This window comes from Gordionus sp. m RMFG-2023, chromosome 3 (genome assembly GCF_954871325.1).
Source record: "Gordionus sp. m RMFG-2023 chromosome 3, tfGorSpeb1-WG-v2, whole genome shotgun sequence".
In the NCBI taxonomy this organism is placed as follows: Eukaryota; Metazoa; Nematomorpha; class Gordioida; order Chordodea; family Parachordodidae; genus Gordionus; species Gordionus sp. m RMFG-2023.
The window spans coordinates 46,114,054-46,133,956 of record NC_088777.1 but is presented as its reverse complement, the minus strand read 5'-3'; the positions used below and the strand labels follow the sequence as shown (position 1 = coordinate 46,133,956).

General features: G+C 28.2%; 1 protein-coding gene across 1 annotated transcript in view; it reads right to left on the bottom strand.

The window, feature by feature from the left end:
* The window catches only part of LOC135926452 (zinc finger SWIM domain-containing protein 8 homolog), a 30,031-nt gene extending 10,408 nt beyond the window's left edge, over window positions 1-19,623 (bottom strand). The window contains exons 1-12 of the mRNA XM_065462335.1: window positions 19,389-19,623; window positions 9,426-9,582; window positions 9,110-9,204; window positions 7,077-7,243; window positions 6,720-6,906; window positions 6,353-6,473; window positions 5,297-5,492; window positions 4,633-4,815; window positions 1,661-1,793; window positions 548-694; window positions 246-316; window positions 57-143 (exon numbers count right to left, since the gene is read on the bottom strand). Coding sequence (XP_065318407.1) covers window positions 57-143; window positions 246-316; window positions 548-694; window positions 1,661-1,793; window positions 4,633-4,815; window positions 5,297-5,492; window positions 6,353-6,473; window positions 6,720-6,906; window positions 7,077-7,243; window positions 9,110-9,204; window positions 9,426-9,582; window positions 19,389-19,545 — 1,701 coding nt within the window. The 5' untranslated portion in view covers window positions 19,546-19,623. The remainder of the gene's footprint in view (window positions 1-56; window positions 144-245; window positions 317-547; window positions 695-1,660; window positions 1,794-4,632; window positions 4,816-5,296; window positions 5,493-6,352; window positions 6,474-6,719; window positions 6,907-7,076; window positions 7,244-9,109; window positions 9,205-9,425; window positions 9,583-19,388) is intronic.
* Between the last annotated feature and the right edge of the window lie 280 nt (window positions 19,624-19,903).

Genomic DNA, 19,903 nt, shown 5'->3' with positions numbered 1-19,903 from the left:
TAATATATGATATAAATTTTAAAAAATGAAGGGAAGCTATGACTAATTAAAATTACTTCTTGAACATCGGTTATTTTAGATATATTCGCAAAATAATTCGGTTCATTCGTGCTTGTACTATTCGTCGAATTGGGCATATTACTCTATTTTTTGTTTTTAAAAATGCGATAATAATTAAATTTTATCTGTTTATAAAGAATAATAGTGAACCCTATCATTCATATTATAACATATAAGAAAATTACCGTTACAACATCTGTTGGCGAACACAATTTATCCTCAATTTCGATATTGGTAGATTGAGATTGCAGGGATGCTGAAAAAAAACAACTATGTTATCACTATTTTATGAAATAGTTCTTTGTTTAAAGAAAAGATTAATACACTCTCCTAGCATAAATATTATTATTATGAAGTTCAAAGTTAGTGGGTATCCTAAATACATAATTAAAGTGTTGGAATTTTCATAAATTATCAATAGTACAAGTATTGAAAAGAATAAGTTTTGAAAAAGCACGTAATAATTTTTAAAAAAAATTTTTTTTACGAGATTCTTGGCTAAAATTGAAATTGGGAATAGATGACAAATCCAACAACTGAGTTGTATTAGGCTGAGGTATCATGCAAGCTTCAAGTGCTGGCTTAAATCCGGGAAAGGATTCGAGGTCAAATTTTTTCAACGGATAATTGCTACCTTTAAATTTTTAGTAAACATTTTTTTTTTTGAATGAAGCTTATCTTTTAAAAATAAAATAACAGTTTTTTTTTAAAAAAAAGGAACCGAGCTAAATCCAGAGAAAGTCAAACATCAGTATACCATTCAATATGACCGTGGCATCTAAAGGAAATTGGGCGGACACGACACGCTCAAATTTTGTGTTTTAAATATTTATTAGAGTACCGCAGGGCAGGCCAGTCAGCCTGGTGGGCAAAATGATCAATAAAATAAAGGCCCTGGCCCTTGGCCTAAAAAAAAATAGCAGTGTTATTTTCTTTTCAATTTTTTTTGCCCGATTGAATTTCACAATTATAAAATGAATTTAAAAAAAATAAAGTAAAAAGAGAATAAAGTTTAAGATTTCTTCCCTCCCATAAGTTTTCCCAAAAATTCGAGTCTCGGGTTGGACCAAGGGCCTGGGTCAAAAAGGTTTTGCCACTAGGGCATGGGCGGACTAGGTTGGAAAAATTTAAATTTTTCAGGTCTAATATTTATTATATTAAAATGGAACAATTTATAAAACTATGGATATGATATTTTTTTGTTAATTTGATTCTTAAATCAAAAAAACTTCTTTTTATGAATAATTTTTGGCATTCTACCAAAAGTTGATGATGGGAGAAGGTATGATCAAGCTAGTTTTTGGGAGAGGTATCATTATCATCTTAGTGAGGGGGGGGGGAGATGTTGTAATGCCTGATGTTATATAATAGAAATGGGAAGTAATTATAAACAATGATTTAAAGAGGTGTAGAATTGCCCTATGCTAGATATACCAAGTAAAAATAACTGAATTCTCTTTAAAAAAGGAAGAAAAGATCTTAATCATGTTGGAGTTAAAATTCAATTTCTTACATATATATATATATATCAGAAGACCAGGAGGTCCCGCCCAGTAAAATTATATGATTTTAAAAATAGAGGATTCTCAAAAACACTAACCATTATGTTGATTGGGATAATGATGTTGAGCCGTAAGATTGGATGATAAGGATACGGCAATCTGAGGCTTACCTATAGATACGAGTTTGTCCATCAAATATATGTGCTTGGATCGTAGGTATTCTTTTATGGTCTGTTAATAAGGTTGATATGATATAAATTTTATTAATTATAAACAAGAATTATAACAGTATTATACTATTATTTGCTAAACAATTTAAATAACTCTTATAAACTGAAAGGTTTCTACATAAGTATTTAAAAGGCAGAATATAAAATTTAAAATAATCCAAGGATCGAAATAAGTAATTTCAATACATTTTATGTTTTTAAGTAGTTAAAAACCTTTTTTTTAACATGAAATCTTTTTTTAAAAAAAGTTGAAAAAATCTTCACTTTATTTTAATGAATATCAGCTAAACCCAGCAAGATCTATTTTTTTGCATAAATGAGTTTACCATGAATACCTATACATCATAAGCTCAATATAACCTGTACAAGCACCAGAAATTTATGACCAAAAAATCCGATGTCGCCTTTATAATTTAGTTATAAAAATAATCCTTTAATATAAAAAAATATTTCACAAGACTGTGCATCTAAAACATGATTGTGATTTATTATTCATAATGTTTAAAAACAATTTCGTTCTTTCGAAAAATATAGCGCAATGTCATATACTGAGCTATCCAATGTGAACGATGTTCGTCAATAATTGTTGAACAATGAGTACATCTTCTCCTACGTTCAGATCTGATATGATGAGGTAGCATCTTCTAATCTCTAAGGGCACTTTCTTTTTTATTAAATAGAGTTGGATGGCTTTGTTTTGCTGGTGAGCTGTACATAAATTATCATTTTTGCCAGCATATCAGATATTAATTTCCTTCTAAAGTCTTTCATAGTCATACATGATTCATTATTCATTTTATAAATTGCATAATTTTCCAGACCTATTTACAGTAAACCTATTCAAAAACGAATAATGCATTATTCTTATTCGATTCGTTTAATCGATCGAATAACTAACCGTATTCGTACGAATAATAAAATTTACTATTTGTATTCGATTCGAATAATTCTTTTTTCTCTCTAAATATTATAAAATAATTCTTAAGAACTTATTTTGATAGAATTTTTTTTATAGCATATTTATTTTTAAACAGAAAAATTAATTATAATGTAATGGTAAAGAACTTGCGATCAAGTTATTAGCGAAATTAAAATGTATATTAATTTAATTTTATAATTCCAAGCTAAATTTTTAAAGCAATGAGTTTTTCCTATTGTTTCTTTTTATGAAACATGGATTCTTTTGACAGCAAATTAGTTCCAATTGAGACACCTTTCACGATCGGTTAATGTTTGTATGGATAGGTAATTCATTGCCATTTTCGAAAGTATGGGAATCTTTTCCTTTCACCACATTTAACGGGTGAATAACAGTTTTTGCTCTTGGCTCACTCAGATAAAAATCTATTTCACACAGTTGTATATTATTTTGTTTAAAAAACAATGTCTTGTCTACTGTTTTGTTGAATTACTTCCTTATTTGTTTGACAGTTACCATTATCACTTTTTAAAATATAAATTTATTTACTTAAATGAAGAGATGCTAAATACCTAAATATAAATCTCTTTAAATTTATCCGTTAATTTGGATATATCAAAATTATAATCAGCAGATGTTAATTTAAAATATTTTATTTTAAGCCTAGGATCAAGTATAGTAGTTATTCTTGCTTTATCGTCAGTTAGATTATATTAACCAAAAAATCTATAGTAAGCATCTCTATTTCTAAATGATCTATCAAAATTAGGTTTTCTGTTCAAGAATTAAAATATAAAAGGTATAACTAAATTATAAATGGGACAATTTTCCCCACAAACTCTTAGTTTCATATTAGTGGTAAGGTATTAAATTAGCCTTAATTTTTTATATGATCTTCCTATTCCATCTATATGTTAACAAATAAAAATATATTTCATTTTTTTAAATAAATTTTTGTTAAAAAGTTCGCATAATTAATATGGAGGAGAATGTTTGCTGAATTAATTATGCTGAATGTTGATAAAGTTGACAAAATAAATTTGGATATATTGAGCGTTTTTGCGTTAAATTTTTTTTTAATAGTCTACTTGCTATATGTAGTTCTTATAGGAGGGAAAAACGAATAAGTTTACACGGCCATTAACAAACAAAGAAAAAAAATTATAGCTATTATTAACAAATAAATGACTAACGACTAAATAACCTTAGCTAATTAATAGCCTCTAGCTAATAATTCTTCATTTTTATTTAAATCAGTGGGCTATGTATGACAATATAAAAAACCATGAAATAAAAGAAAATGAAAAAGGACGGACGAAGTGATACGGCTAAATAACTATAATGTAGTCGATCTGTTATAACTAAGCCATTCCCCAACTATAATATTTGTATTTAATTTCTAATAATTTCCATATATTAATATAATATGGTGTAGTGTTTAGTGTATATTATAATATATTTAAACTAGCCTGTATATTAATTCATAACTATACATCTTAAAGTTTTTAATTATTATTTTAATTTTAAATAATGACTACAAAGGTCAATTTCTCAAGAGCGTATAACTCTTTGGGTATAGGCCCTAAATCATATCTTATTTTGATAAAATTTTATATTTATCGGGCGAATAATTTTCAAAATATCGGATACAAGGGTTTGCAATAGGGCACTTTAAATTTAATTTTAAAAAATCACATCTATTTTATAATAGGATATTATTATTGGCCAAAATAATTCACTTTGAGTTGATATAAATGATACAAATAAAACATTTTTATAATACGGCACTTTAAATTTAATAAAAAATTCAATCTATTTTAAGATAGAATTTTACTACTGCCCAGAGTTGACATAAATGATACAAATAAAACATTTTTATATAAAATGTAACTTCACTATTATTTTTTTTAAAAAAAAAAACCTCTCTCTCGTGAGACGTGAGCTCTGGATTCATAACGCAAATGGACCATAAATGCACAATCTCCTCACATAAATTTAGACAGGCATGTTGCGTGGAAACGGTTATGCTGTTAGAGGAGTTACGATTGAGTATATTTTTACAATGAATTTCGGCGGATTTTGTGTTGTACCAATAATTCAAAATCTTTTTTTTTAATTGTTAACCATAAATATTTTCCTTTCCTTTCCTTTTACTAAAATGATAATACCAATGGAATAGTGGATTAGCATAAAAAATCATTTTTTTTATATTTAAATCAAGTTTTATAACATGATAAAAAACATTTGAATGAAAATAATCACGGAGGTAATACCTTTCAAATTTAGGAATAACAAACTTCTTTTTTTTTAAAAAAAAGGAGAAGATTTTAAATTGTAATTTTTATCATAAAAAAAATCTTTGATTTTGATCATATTAAGCATAGGTGGTAAGTAGTGAAGTAATAGATAATTAAAATCAAATGAAATAAAAAATTATAATAATTTCAAGTTTTATTAAATTCCCTATGTATGCAAATAAATGGGCTTAACTGTAAATTTAATTGATAATAATTTGCATATCCAGAAATAATAAAATAAATAAAACACTCATTAAAAAATTTAAATGTAAGAAAATCAAGCATTACCCGATCAGAATTGAGACATTCCTGAGTGATGATTTCAAGCAACTTAACGGCGTTCCCGTCCTTTTTCTTGAAGGTTTCGGCGACAATATAGAGTAAATTCCACATTCCCTCTGGCTCCCTACCTCTTAAGGGTCTCAAAAGGTTGGACCATTCCAAGGCGGCGGGCGGAGCAGAGGCGGATAAATAATTAACGTCGCTTTACAAAACGAGATAGAATGTTTATCGTACGGGGACAAATATTATCGATCATATTAAAATAAGTGGCCAACTTAAGGAATATTGGGTAATTTTAAAACGGCTCAGGCGAGAATCGAAACAAATTAAGTCATTTTCTGGGTTAATCCCCTTCTTCGAAACATTTTTTAAAGTCTCATAGGGAGCAATTCATGCACATTATCCCAGGATCCCGCTCTATTCCGATGGTTAGTTCGTCAGATCCATTTTTTTGGGTCAACCCGATCCCATAATTTTGTTTTGTCCGATCAATACAATCCGATGTATATTTTTTAGATATCTGAAATAGATCTGAGTATAACCTGATCTAATTTTCTTTTAAATCGCGGTAGGATAAGGTCGATATAAATTTATAAATCATTCAATTCGACCGAATCCCGGATGTCGATCCGAATCCCTATTATAAAGTAAGAGATCTAAGTGGAAAAGAAGGGGGAGGGGGTTAAAATCGTAGATTTTTTTTATTGGCTAACTTTGATGTAAACTTTTAATAGATATTATTTTTTCAATTTAATAAATATACTGAATTTAGTATTTTATAATATTGGATATTTAATAATAAATATTTTTTTTTTAAAAAAAACACATGTTTATTTTATTTTTCTCAGCCCACCCAAATCTTGAAAAAAGTTTCAGATTTTATTCTTATCCGCAATATTATTTTGTGGTAGTAAAACGAAAACGATAAGAGAATAAAATTAAAACCTTATCGAAAGTTAATAGCAATAGATAAGGGATTACATCGAATCCCGTGTATTTTAATTTTAGCGAATCAGAGAAGAGGGGAAGGAATTAAAGAATTCAAATGTGGATATACAATACCTGAAAACCATGGGTGTAGGAATGCAGAGTTTGTACAACGTCTTTTTGATGCTATCATGTAATAAGGCTTCGTCTAAAAACCACGATGGTGATTCCTGAGTTGATCCACCAGCTGTTATGTCTTTTTTTTTAAAAAAAAGAAAAGGATTTTATTTAATAAATATTTAAATTTTTATGGCCCATTTTAAAAAAATTAAAATGATATGATTATTCTAACTGAATAAAGAAAATAATATTTTTTAAGCCTAAAATTTTATCGTGGTAAAGTTGTCATTACCAAATTGTAAAGTATTTCTAAACTTGAAGCAGGTTAATGGATATACTGAAAATTCAAAATATTTTTTGGTTATATTATATTGAATTTTACCTGGAGCCCCCGAAAGAGTGTTAATCTTTGAGTGTGGTGTTAAAAGTTCTTCCAGTATCTCTTGCGCCGTCGGTAAGATTTGTCGAGGTAGTTTGCTTATAAGATACTGTAAGGCTTTTTGCAATTGTTCCCGCTGCAGTCTAGATAGAGATTCCGATATAGGGACTCTGTATTTCACTAGATTCGCCTTTTAAATTTAAAATAAAAATGATTAAATAAGACCATGTGGTATAGTATAAATAATGAAAATAAAATATCATCCCTAATCTGGACCTTATAAGTTAAGGATTCATTTTCATAAACTTTTTCAAAGTAATATAATGAAAAAACGATTTTTTAAATAAAATTTGTCATTACGTTGTGGATTCGAAACAAGCAAAGGGCCACGATATGGGAACACCAAGAGGATTGAGCGCATTCACAGCTGCAAGAGGTAATTTTACCTCTATCAAATAAAACGGTCACCATGTACCTCTGACTTTTGTTTGGCAGTGATTGTATTATGGTAGTGCTAAGATGAAACCCTGGTAATAATAACAAAAATTATGATATACTGCCTAGAAATCTGCAAAGTTAGGCCCGGCCCGAACGGGTTTCGGACCGGGCTCGGGCCTAATTCTATTTAAAATAATCGGGTTCGGACCGGGCCTAATATTTTTAAAAAAATTGGGCCGGGTCGGACCTTGAAATTTTTTTTAAATATATCTAAATTTATCAATTTTATGTAAAATAAAAATTTTTGATTTTATTTATTGAAACTAAACACCATGTAACATATGTCTTTTATTTTGAGTAATTATAAAAATTAATTTCTATATTTTAATAAATTCGGGCCAAACCGGGCCGGTAAATTTTTTTTAAAAAAATATCGAGTTCGGGGCTGAGCCGGGCTTGAAAAATTAGGCCCGATGCAGATCACTATTACTGCCCCAATTCATTGATATTTGAACACTCTTATTTATTTTTATAGCTTAATAAAATTTATAACTTGAAAAATAGTGATGGACATTCAATTTTTTTTAAAAAAAACCTTTATTTTAAAATAACAATATTTATAATGAATAACATTTAATATAAAATATATGATTTAATATGTAACTTTAGTCAAAACCCTGTACTATGCTAAAATACCATTATTTTCGCCTAGCTATATTTAAATTGTGTTTTATTTAGCTTTGCCTTTATACGGCTATTCTTTGTGACATTAAATTAATATTAATTTGGCACATATTCTGTGATACCGATTTTCATATAAACCTTAATTTATTCTACAGAATCCTTTGTTCTGCGTCGCTGCTTCAACTTTCTCCCTAGATGAATTAATGATGATTTTATAAATTTGGATATTTGAGATCTTATCTCCATATATTTAAATAAAATAATAAATCTTAAAAAGGGTTTAAAAAAATAGGCAGACGATAGTTAATCTTAAAAAATAGGCAGACGATAGTTAATCTTAGAAAATAGGATTAATTAACATGGGCGAACATTTTGGTGATCTTAACATCGTAGGATGATTGATATCTTTGCAAACACTTTATTTAAATTCCAAATAAATTTTTTTTATAAATTAATATTATTTTGTATCAATTAAGATTATAATTTTTTAAGAGATTAATAGTTATCCACTTGAAAAATTAATGTATCTGAAAAAAAAGAATGATTGGTTATCAATGAAGCGGAAGCAATATACTAGAGTCCTTTGATTGGACCTATTTTGTCAAATCTGACCTGATTCGAGAAAAAAAATTAAAATTTTTGTTAGACCAATCATTTTATTTTGAAGATAGATCCGAGTCAAAGCCAATCCGAATTTTTCATTGGATTGTTAAAAGAACTATATTTCAGCGGAAAAATTTTTAGGATCTGAAAGTGTCTGAATGCGGTCCAATCCCATGATTAAATTCAATCCAGGTCAGAATCCAATCGAAAGAATGTCTGTCAGAATCAAACCGATTCGAGTTAAGATCGAACTAAGATTGGTCCGTGCATAGATCTAACAATGACATGGACCATGCCTTCATTAGATAGAACCCTTTTCCAATAATAATTCATCTATTTAGAATTGAGGATGATAGGGGGGGTTTAACCTTAGAAAATTGAATTATAGTTGAATCAATGTGACAATTAATACTTATCTAGACTTCTGAAGGGTGGTTGAATAAATTAGTTGGTTCACGGTTTTTGGTTTCCCTTATAATTTTTTTTAATCATGAATTTCATAAAATTTTAAATGTAAAATGCTTATATAGGAAACCTGGCGTATCAGCTGACTCGTATTGAATACATATTTAAACGAACAAAATCGTCAGTTTAGGCTAATATATATATGTTATTTAATTGAATATTCTTGAACAAGTAAAATCGGTGAAACTAATATTATTATTTACCTATCTGTAGGGCTTCGTTGATGACCTTCATTTTGAAAAGACTTTCCCCGCGACAAAATTCGTCGCCGGAACCATTCGCGAGACAAGAATATAACCTAGGAAAATATAAATAAGAATTAAATGTAAAATTAGATTACTCTCGCTATAAAATGTAAAAGTTAGCAATAGGAAAAAATTGTGGAAAATAATTATTTCTTTTTACCTTGATGTAACTAAGCATAAGTTGCATCTTAATAAATATATTATAGCTTATGAAAAGTCAATCAGTTGCGGGCTAGGTCTTAAAATTAGTTAAAGAAATAAATTTAAAAAAAACCGAATCTCTTCCTCGTTTTCAGGAAAGCTCCAAAACGCGATACGCAATTGCAGTTGTTCTGGTACAGGAGGATACATTTTCTCGACAAATTCGAAGGGTATGCATTTGGCCACCCTTTTCGCCGCTATTTCCACCAAAGATTCGGTGCCGAATATTTCTGTAAGTAGGGAAAAACATCATATAAAAAATTAGCATTTATTTTATCAAATAGTCCCGGCTCGTCAGACCAAGCCTGTAATTTTTTTGAATCTTCAAAAGATTCCAGGATTTTATGGGATACGAACATGTGCCTTATTATCGTTTGGAGAAAATAATCTCTAAATTAACCGATTGGGAGTGGGGGAAAGGGGGGTGGGGGGTTCATTTTCGATCTTTCCCATGGTGCAAATAATTAAAGGTAAATTAGAAACAAGGGAAATTCAAGAAGAATTTTAAAAAGAAAGTTTATATTCCGATGTACGTGATAAGTGCTATAAGGGCATAGCCCTCTATAATTGAATAAAACAGAGCAACTGGATCAAAACTAAAGAATGCCTCATAAGAGGATCCTCCGCATATCAGCAAGAGGAACTTATCTAATTCACGCAACAAAGTTTAGTTGACCGTTTAAACCACCATAAGGGGTGTCAGATATACAAATTAAAATGGCCTGTGCCCTAAAATTAGCTAGAGGGGTTGGAAATTATAAATTCAAATATAACAATACTTAATTCATCGTTGAGATACCTGACTAACTTAGCTAACAACGTTAATTATAATATAGCAACACGAAATCTACATACCCTAAGTTTTATTGTCTTTCGTATTCTAAAAAAATCAGATAGCCTGATTTAAAAAATATATATAACCCTGCATTTACAGTTAGCGCGACGGCGAAATATACAAAACATGCTGTATTTATGTATAATTCTCCGTAAATTCGCGCTAACTGTGAATGCAGGATAAGACAGAAAAGTTTTCTTTCTTTTCATTTTTATTTTATTAGCCTATATTAATAATAAAAAAAAATTTTTTTAAATAAATCAATAATAAACATGAAATGACCTCAATAATTCAAACTTTAAAGATAACATATCAAGATTTGCCCAGCGGGACTGATAAAAAGCGAGTTAGTATAAAAAATATGCTTTTTTAAAAAAATATATATACATTAGGAATAACCATGCTAGTAGTGATACACTTTAAAAAGATGAAGTAAAATTGTGGTAAAAACCATTTTAGTACTTTATTACGAAACAAAAAAAAAATAAATAATATCCTGATTTTTTTAAAAAAAAAGAGAGAATAAAGAGATAGCGAAAATATAATAACAATCAATATATCCTCAAAAAGACGATTATAAAATCAATATTTTATTTTCTTTAAATAAACAAGAGCACCCATAACTAGAGGTGCAATGTTCTTAACCCTAACACGCACCCAATGCGTTAAAAAATTTTAACCGCCAGCCAACCCGTCCATGTATAATGGTGATTTTATGAAATAAATATAATTTAAATTCACCTCCCCCCAATTGTTTTTAAGAATATTTTTGGCTCATCCCTTCTCACACCCTACCAATGTTTTATATTTTTTAACTTGCCCGCCTGCGCACCAGTAGTATAGGTGGGAAGGCTAAAAATTCCCCTGCTGACCTCTACCCAGGACCCTCAAACATAGGGGATATGAATCAATTGTATCATTAAATAATATCGGGAGAGGGGATAACTTCATAAGATAGATAAGTAACAATTTAGTCACACCCACTCGTTACATTCCTTCCCCGGCGCCGGTTTAGCCATTGTAAGGGCTTACCGGTTATTAATCTGGGGTTAAAAATGGCCACGATCCTACATGTAATAAAAGAGGGAAAAATGGGCTTACCCTCTATTCTTAATTTACCAAAAAATAATCAAGAAAATAGAGAGGAAAAATATATAGAAAAATAATTTAATAATATAGGAATGTAATCGACCCCAAAATTAATTTTTTTGTTAGTTTGTTTGTTAAAAAAATGTTTTGACCCCAAATTAATTTTTTGTTAGTTTGTTAAAAAATGCTTTGCCTTATGGGAGATTTGGAAGTAGGGGGGAGGGGGTATATTTTTTCCTGATATAACAAAATATGTATGATATTATACTAATATACTAATCGGGATAAACTGGAATACAAAAATATGAACTTAAGGACGTTAATACTATCAGAGCGGATATTTGAGGAGAAGGGAGATCTCATCATAATGTTCACATATTTACAATAAATGGGTAAATTTGGTTTCTTCCAGTTGAATGTGTCATTTATTTCATTTTCAATCTAAAATATTCTAAAAACGTATGAGATTATACTAATCGGGGTAAGCTGCAGAAATATGAACTTAAAGACATTGATACTATCAGAGCGGATAGTTTAAGGAGATGGGAAAGTTTATTACATATTTACGATATATCACCTGCTCAGTGTGCCACATTTACTCGCTTTCAATTTTCTCCGGCCTTTAATACTTATATATTCTCGACCATTGTTTGATTAAAATGGTCAAACCTATCATTACTATTACTACTCAAGGGAGAAATAATTTTTTTTTAATAAAGTGCTAGAGAAAGCTATACCCAAGCGTTTATATCGTGGATTTTTAAGATTTTCGGCTGAGCTACTGTTGATAAATCACCTCATTTGCGCATATTTCTAAAAAATGAGCGCCATCAAGATTTTTTGCCAAAATATTATTTGTTTAGTCCTCAAGATTTCACCTAAAATATGGCCAAAATTATATTGTTTGGATATCTTTTTTTGCGAAATCTGAAAATCCTTTCAAATGGAATGGGGGGGGGGGCACGGTAAATTGAAATATTAAATGGGGGAAAATATTCATTCATGTAATCCTCTAGGATAATCATTTTAAAGATTTTGAATATTATTTTTAAAAATATATACAAAAAAAATTAAAGAAAAGAATAATATAGGAAAATAAGGTCAAGGGAATTTGCGTCTATTTAACGTTTAGATGGAATAAAAAAAATTTGTTATCCATTATTTATTAAGTTTTCGTAAACATGAAAAATAAAATAAAAATGGAACATTAAATTTTAAATTAATATTGAAAAATATATATTATAAATAATTTATAATGCGCCTGCGCATATGTGTTAAATGGGATCGTTTATAATGGGCATACAAAAGTAATAATTTATAATAGATGTTTTTTTTGTAAAATATCAATTTTCGGGAAAAATAATGTCCAGTAGAAATCTAGATGAATACGTGGTTTAACAACAAATTTTCACTAGTTTTGAGCCCCATCCAAATTAATTTTTAATACCAGAGAGGTTAAAATATAAAATTCTCTTCAGATAGGGATTGGAGGATAATGTCTACCTTCTTATAGTGACGACCTCCGTATAATAATCACCGTCTTATAATGAAGATCTAAATTAAACTGTTAGGATCTTAGAGATAATATTATTCAAGAACCTTTTCCGAAAGAAAATGGGATGAAAATAAACATTAAAAAAATTATGGGTGTACCGATACCACTTTTTGAGGCCAATCCGATATCATATCTAATTCTGTAAAGATACCAATGGTTTTAATTTTTAATATACTTTTTATTAGTTTTACTAATACCATAACATATGTCATTTAAATATATGATAATAATCAGTTATAGTTGATATTCAATTCAATTGCAATTCTAAAAGTATATAAAATATTTTTACTGATAAATTACTTATTTATATAATAAGTAATAACATTAGTCTATTTACATAATTAATAATAAACAAATATTATGAAATTTGAAATTAATAAATCGAAGATTTCTTTTTAGAAATAACAAAATTTCCAATTTATCAGAGATCAGAGATCAGTCTGCGGTGATGGGGACTGTCAATATCGCTAGCATCACTAAAAACAGATTCTGAAGAGATTATTGAACACTCTTTTAAACAGAAAGTTAAAAAAAAAATAACTATATGGCAGAAAGTTTACTAACTAAATATTACTATTAAAAAAAAATGAAACATAAAAATGGATTTCGATTAAATGGGTTTTTAGATATAACTTTTTTTTAAATTTTGATAAAGGCGCCATTTTTTATCGGATCGGATCGGAAAATTTTATAATATTTGCCGATAATCGATATTTTAAAATGGGTGAAATATCGGCGCGATCCAATCCGATATAAAATATCGGTACATCCCTAAAAAAATGATCATCTTGATAAGTAATGACTTTTGTGATGCAAATGTTACGGTTATTCGGATTTTATTATATTGAACGCACCTGAACTAAATCAAAATGGTAAGAACTCGTTGTTTAAAGGGCTCTATTTTTAAAAACGGCCAACTCAATATTTTAGCCAAAAAATATTACGCAAGCCTGGAGATTTGCTCATTAGATGACACAAAAGTTTTGACCATCTATTAAAGAAATCTCAAGGCTTGTGTATTATTTTGGCTTAAATCTTAATTTTATAATATTGGTAAAATCAAGCCGTTTAATAATACTAAACTTAGAGCTATTCGGAGTAATGTGAGTAGTGTTGTTAAACGTTTTGAGCCGATTTTTAAAAACGGCTAACTCAATATTTTAGCCAGAAAAATATGGCCCAAGCCTCGAGATTTCGATAATATATGTCCAGACCTTTGTTTCTTCTATGAACAAAATCTTCAGGCTAGCGTAATATTTTTCTGGATGAAATATAAAGTTAGCCGTTTTTAAAAATCGACCCAAAACGAGCCCTTTAACAGCACTAAATGTGAGAGATGGGTATGGTTTAGGATTAGTTCATACAAATTTTTTAAAAGAACAGATATATACTTTTACTACAAAATTTGAGCCTAATTTTTTGAATATAAACCTTAAATCAAATATTGAAAAAAAAATGAAATGCGATAAATGTTTTATCTTACTTCCATCGAATAATTTTTCATGCCTCATTATGCTTTCTTTCTTTCCTTATAGCTTTCTTTGTTTCTAGTAACTATTTTCTTTTTAAGACATACTCTTAATAAACCCCCTATCTCCTTTCTTCTAAATCCTATTCACCTTTATTAATTTTATGTTAGAAAAAAAAAATTGGTAATATATTATATTATAACAGTTAATATTTAAATAAAGAAACCAATGACCAGTTTAAAAAAAATTACAATAAGGAAGGTTAAGTTTTTTCCACCAAATTTCAAAATGCCCTCCCCTCTCCCCCCAATAAATTAACTACTTGGGTAAGCCATTGTTTTTATTAGCCTTAATAAAGTCATTAAAAGTTGTGTATAAAATTTTAATCTCAGCCTTTACTTTATTATTGGGTAATATATAATACATAATAATAAAAAATATAAAATAAAAAAATAATTTATAAAGGAACAAAAGAAAATTTATTAAATTAAAATTAAAAAATTAATTTAAAAACATGTTTGCGAATTGCGGCAATAACAAAAAGATAAAATGTTGTTGATCACTAAAATTAAAAATAGTATTTATAATGGTTGGGAAAAATAAACACGATTATTCCCGGTTTATCAGCTCGATATGTTATAAAAATGGCGTACGCGTCAAGACTGCCGTCCTATAGTTCATTTATTGCAGAGAACCGGGCCGTTATACTACCGAGTTTTAAAATTTAGTTTTATCATATTAGTAAAAGTTTAGATAACCAGCGAGATATGATTGGTTTAAAAAAAATATATCATATTATAATATAACATTTAATAATCCCTTGAGGGATGAATTTTTTTAAAAATATGATTTTTAAATAGACTTAAGTTTCGTTCTTTAGTTTCTGCTAATTTGCAAAGATTCGTTTAGGTTTAATAGCTGGTTTGTTATCAAGCTTAGTGTCCAGGAGATCTTATTAAGCAAACATACTGACTCAAGAAAAAAATGTAGGATGGCCTCTGACAGGCGCGTAACCAATGGGAGGGAAAGGGGGAAATTCCCCCCCATCGCAAATTTTACTATTTTCATAAATATCATTTTAAGCTAATAAAAATTTTACTCCTACCCCCCAGACCCCCCCCACCCCACCAATCAAAATTTTACAAATATTTGAATATCAATTTTACAACATATTATTCAAAAATATTAATAAAATGGAAAAATATTTAGTCAAAGAGATTGAAATCAAACGATAATTTATAAATAAGGTTGAGCATGAAAAAAAAGTAATGTGTCGTTAGCAGCGATATCATTATTGAATTCAATTGATCAATCAGAATTTATCATTGCTGCTAGTTGCATCAATAAATTATTTTCCTATAGCTCACTACTTTGTAGAAATTTACAAAAACCAAATTTAGATTTGGTTCAGGTTATTGATTTGGCGGAAAATATAGATGAACAGGTAGATACAATAAGAATGAATGTAGACGTTGAATCGAAGGCTAAATTTTATGATATAATACTAATTAAACCTCGTCTAGCACCTAGGCCATTATTGAGATGAAAATAAATATTGGCTCAACTGAAGAATATTATAAAATATCCATTTTCATCTCATTCTTAGATACTTTTTTATTTCAAATAAAAGTACGGGTTTTAGATAAAAAACAAGTCTTTAGCAATCTTCAAGTTTTATTACCCAAAGATCCTTCTTCATTTTCTAATGCCACTATTGGGAAAAAAATTAAATATTTAGAAAAATTTTATTCCTATGAGATTGATACTGAAATAAATTTAATCAGTGAATTCGAATTGTGGTATAAATATTTATACGTTTAGCTATTTTACCTGAGCATGCTATTGATGCGCTCAATCGGTGTAAAGAAACCTTGGCTCAAGTTCCTAATATTTCGAAGTTGTTTTATATTCTTGCATGTTTGCCTATTACAACATGTACGAATGAAAGAACTTTTTCCAACTTGAGAGGGTTGAAAACATATTTACGAAGTACTGAATCTCGGCTAAATGGGTTAGCTCTGTTAAATATACACAGAGATTTGGTTCCAACGACAAACGAAATAATTAAAAATCTTGTATTTGATAAGAAGTTAAAAAAAACTTGTTAATTTAATTATTTTCTAGTCAATATTTTAAACTACTATTAGTATTTTCAATAAAAAATTTATCTTCTACTTATATTGTATGAGAATTTAAGCTGAGGCTAGTTTTTAAAGCAAATTTTATAAAAATGACATTACACTTTATTTCAACTTTTAAAAAAACCTTTACATTTAAAAAAACTTTATTAAATATAATATACCTATCTTGAAATAATAAAAAAGAGGCTTGTAATATCCTATCCATAAGCACGAATTAGTAAATAATAGTTAAAAATAGAAATATAATTAAATTATGAATAATTTAATAGAATAGCTAAATAAGACCCGGCCGTAGGCCGGGGAAAAGCTGGTCGAAGGCCAGGTAAAAGGGGTTTGGGGGCGAAGCCCCCAAAATTTCCCCCCCCCCCTATAAGAAAATCCTGGATACGCCACTGGCCTCTGATGACCCTAAAAATTTGCGCCTGGGCAAATCAAGAAATAAATTGGAAATCAGCATACCCCATCTTCGAAAAAAAATAATTAATTTCTGAGCTGGACAACTGTACTAAGTATATTTTACAGATCAAGTAAAAAAAAGGCCGAGCCGAAAACCAAAATAAAAATATATATGAGCCAGCTCGGGTCGACCTAGTTTAATTATAGATATCTGCCCTTAAATTGAAAATTTTTAAATCTCACCCCCAAATTCATCTTTTATGTACGGCTAAAAATAATGTCTAAAAACAGTAATTACCCAACTATACTCTTAACAAAGTTTTAAAAAACCGCTTTGGTGACAAATTCCCTTAAAATTTGAGCCCCATTAGCCAATCCATAACTATATCGAAGATGTGAGAACGAGCGTTGCGATAACCTGAAACCGCGCCTAAAATAATACTTTTTGATTATCGAGTGATGAAAAAAACTTATTTCACAACCGGCAAAAATGGGGATAGAGGGGAAGAGGGGGGGGGGCAAGAACTTTTAAAAAAATAAGTCAAGAATAGATTTTAAAAATTCATTTTTAAAATAAAAAAATACACCATATTTACCATCGATTTTTCATTCTCCCTTTTTTCGTATATTTTTATTATTACTTTTCCCCCACACTTTTATTTTATTTTAGCTTTTATTTTCTTTTTCACTATAGGGGGGTTTATGTATTTTATTTGTTTATGAAATACGATATTATTATAAAAAAAATATATATAATATATTTTAAAGGCGGGGTTCATTAAGGTTCAAGGATAATGCCCTCTCAAAAATAATAAATATTATCATTTTATTTTTTCTTACAAAAAAATATTAAAATCATTAAAAAAATATATATTATTATTATTTTTTCCAATTAGTAGTTTTATTTGATCATATGAGACCACCCCCCTCCCCCTTTTATTTTTATTTTTTTAAATATTCAATTACGTAGTTCGTTCAACCTTGCTTAAATGAGCGTTCGTTATAACTTAAATAAAATCTAATTATTAAGCTCGTTCTAGGAAGTATTTTTCTGAATACGGTAATAAATAATATTACAGGTAAAATTCTCGATTTAACCTCTAAAATTTCTGGGCCATTAATAAACTGTTAAATTTGGGTATTTTATTTTGTGTAATAAATTATGAAAAAAAAATGGGCAATTTAAAAAAAAAAGGATGAACTTATTTATTAAATAATAATAAAAGAGGTCTTTCACCCAATATTTATTTATTTATAATTATTGCCTTGCTACATATAAAATTGGATATGTGGAAAAAAATTTAATTATTATGGGAAATAGAGTTAATGATATTTTTTTAAAAAAAAAATACTATGGGAGGTACAAAAAAGGTCAAATAATCAAAATTTTGACAAATGGTCTTAAAAGAATTAATCATAGTTTACAAGAACCCTGAGAACTGGAGTCAAAACCCTCTTTTAAAAATATATTAGATCCAAGGCTGAAACCCAGGCTAAAATTTAAATTGGTTCAAAATTTATATATTGTTTAAAATGTTGTGTAATTCATTTGTTTAAAAAAATTTGAAACCAGAATTTCATAATTTTAGGGAAACCATAACCCATTTTTAAAGAATGATCTACTTTGAAAAAAAAATATATATTCACCCTTATAGTCTATGTTGCAAATACTGATTAAGAAAGTATATTTATTATTCTAAATATGTAAATGTATATACTGTATTACTTTATTAAGCCCTTTAAAATAATTTAAATAAATGGGAAGAGGTAGTGTTATGGCTCAATTTTATAAAACAGCTTCCAATATTTTGGCCAAAAAAATTAAACAAGCTTTAAAGTATCATTAATAGATGTCCAAATCATTTTGGTATCTATGAGCATAATCTCCAGACTTGTGTAATATTCTTGGCCAAAATATTGAGTGTCATTTTTAAAAATTGAGCTGATTAATATAGAAAGGGGATTCTCCTAAATTTCTAAAAATATATATTTCTTATATATTCTCAAAAAACTTAAAATTGATAGATGTTAAGGAAGGTAGTACTTATCTATCTTACTATTCAGTTTAAAAAAAAACCTAGAGATTTTCTATTAATATTGTTATAAAGTTTTAGGGGATAATAGATAATAAATAATCCTAATTTTTAGTGATTTTTGTTTGAATAGAAATTATACACAAACAGGCATGATGGTATAATATAATTACTGTTGGTTAATCGTTAAATAAACTATAAATTTTTCAACATCAAATAATAAGAAAAAATAAATTGTGCTCTGATAAAATATATTTATATATATAATTTCTTACTTAAATAAATATTAACATTTTTATCAAATAAAATTGGCAATATAAAAGGAAAATTTGAAGCTTATTAATCATTATGTAAAGAATTATTACTTGTGGTTAGAAAGTGTTATAAAAGTTTGGCTTAAAAAAAATCTCCACAACTCTATATGTAGGAAAAGCTTCAAGCTTATGCATAATTAAGTAAATCGAGATATATAAATAAATGAATATAAAGAAATGCATATTTTATAAATTCTAAATAACCATTGCTAATAGGATAATTGACCGTTTTTTTCCATCCACGCCAGGTATTACATAACTCATGTTCATTTGTGTATTGTGAAACAGAATCTTCATCAAAATTATAGCTGTCATCAAAACTTAACCTTTCTTCATCTTGATATTCATTATTTAAATCCATTTTATTGTTAAAATTCTTATTTTATATTGTTCATTAAATAATATTATATGTAAAAAAAATAAAATTATAAAAATAAATGTATATACAAACAAAACATAAATTTTACATTAATAAATTAAAATGATAATACATTTAACTCTCCTAAACAAATTGTTATCAATTGCACCTTCATAATAATGGGGAAAATTTTATAAGTTAAGTAGGGCAAATTAAGATAGATATAATTATGTTAAATGCGTGTCTACGCTCTAAATAAAAAAATATTAATGAAATGGAAACCATAATATATTGTATTAATATTTCCTAGGTCCACTTTTATTTTTACAATGTACATATTAGTTTCACATTTAAACTTATT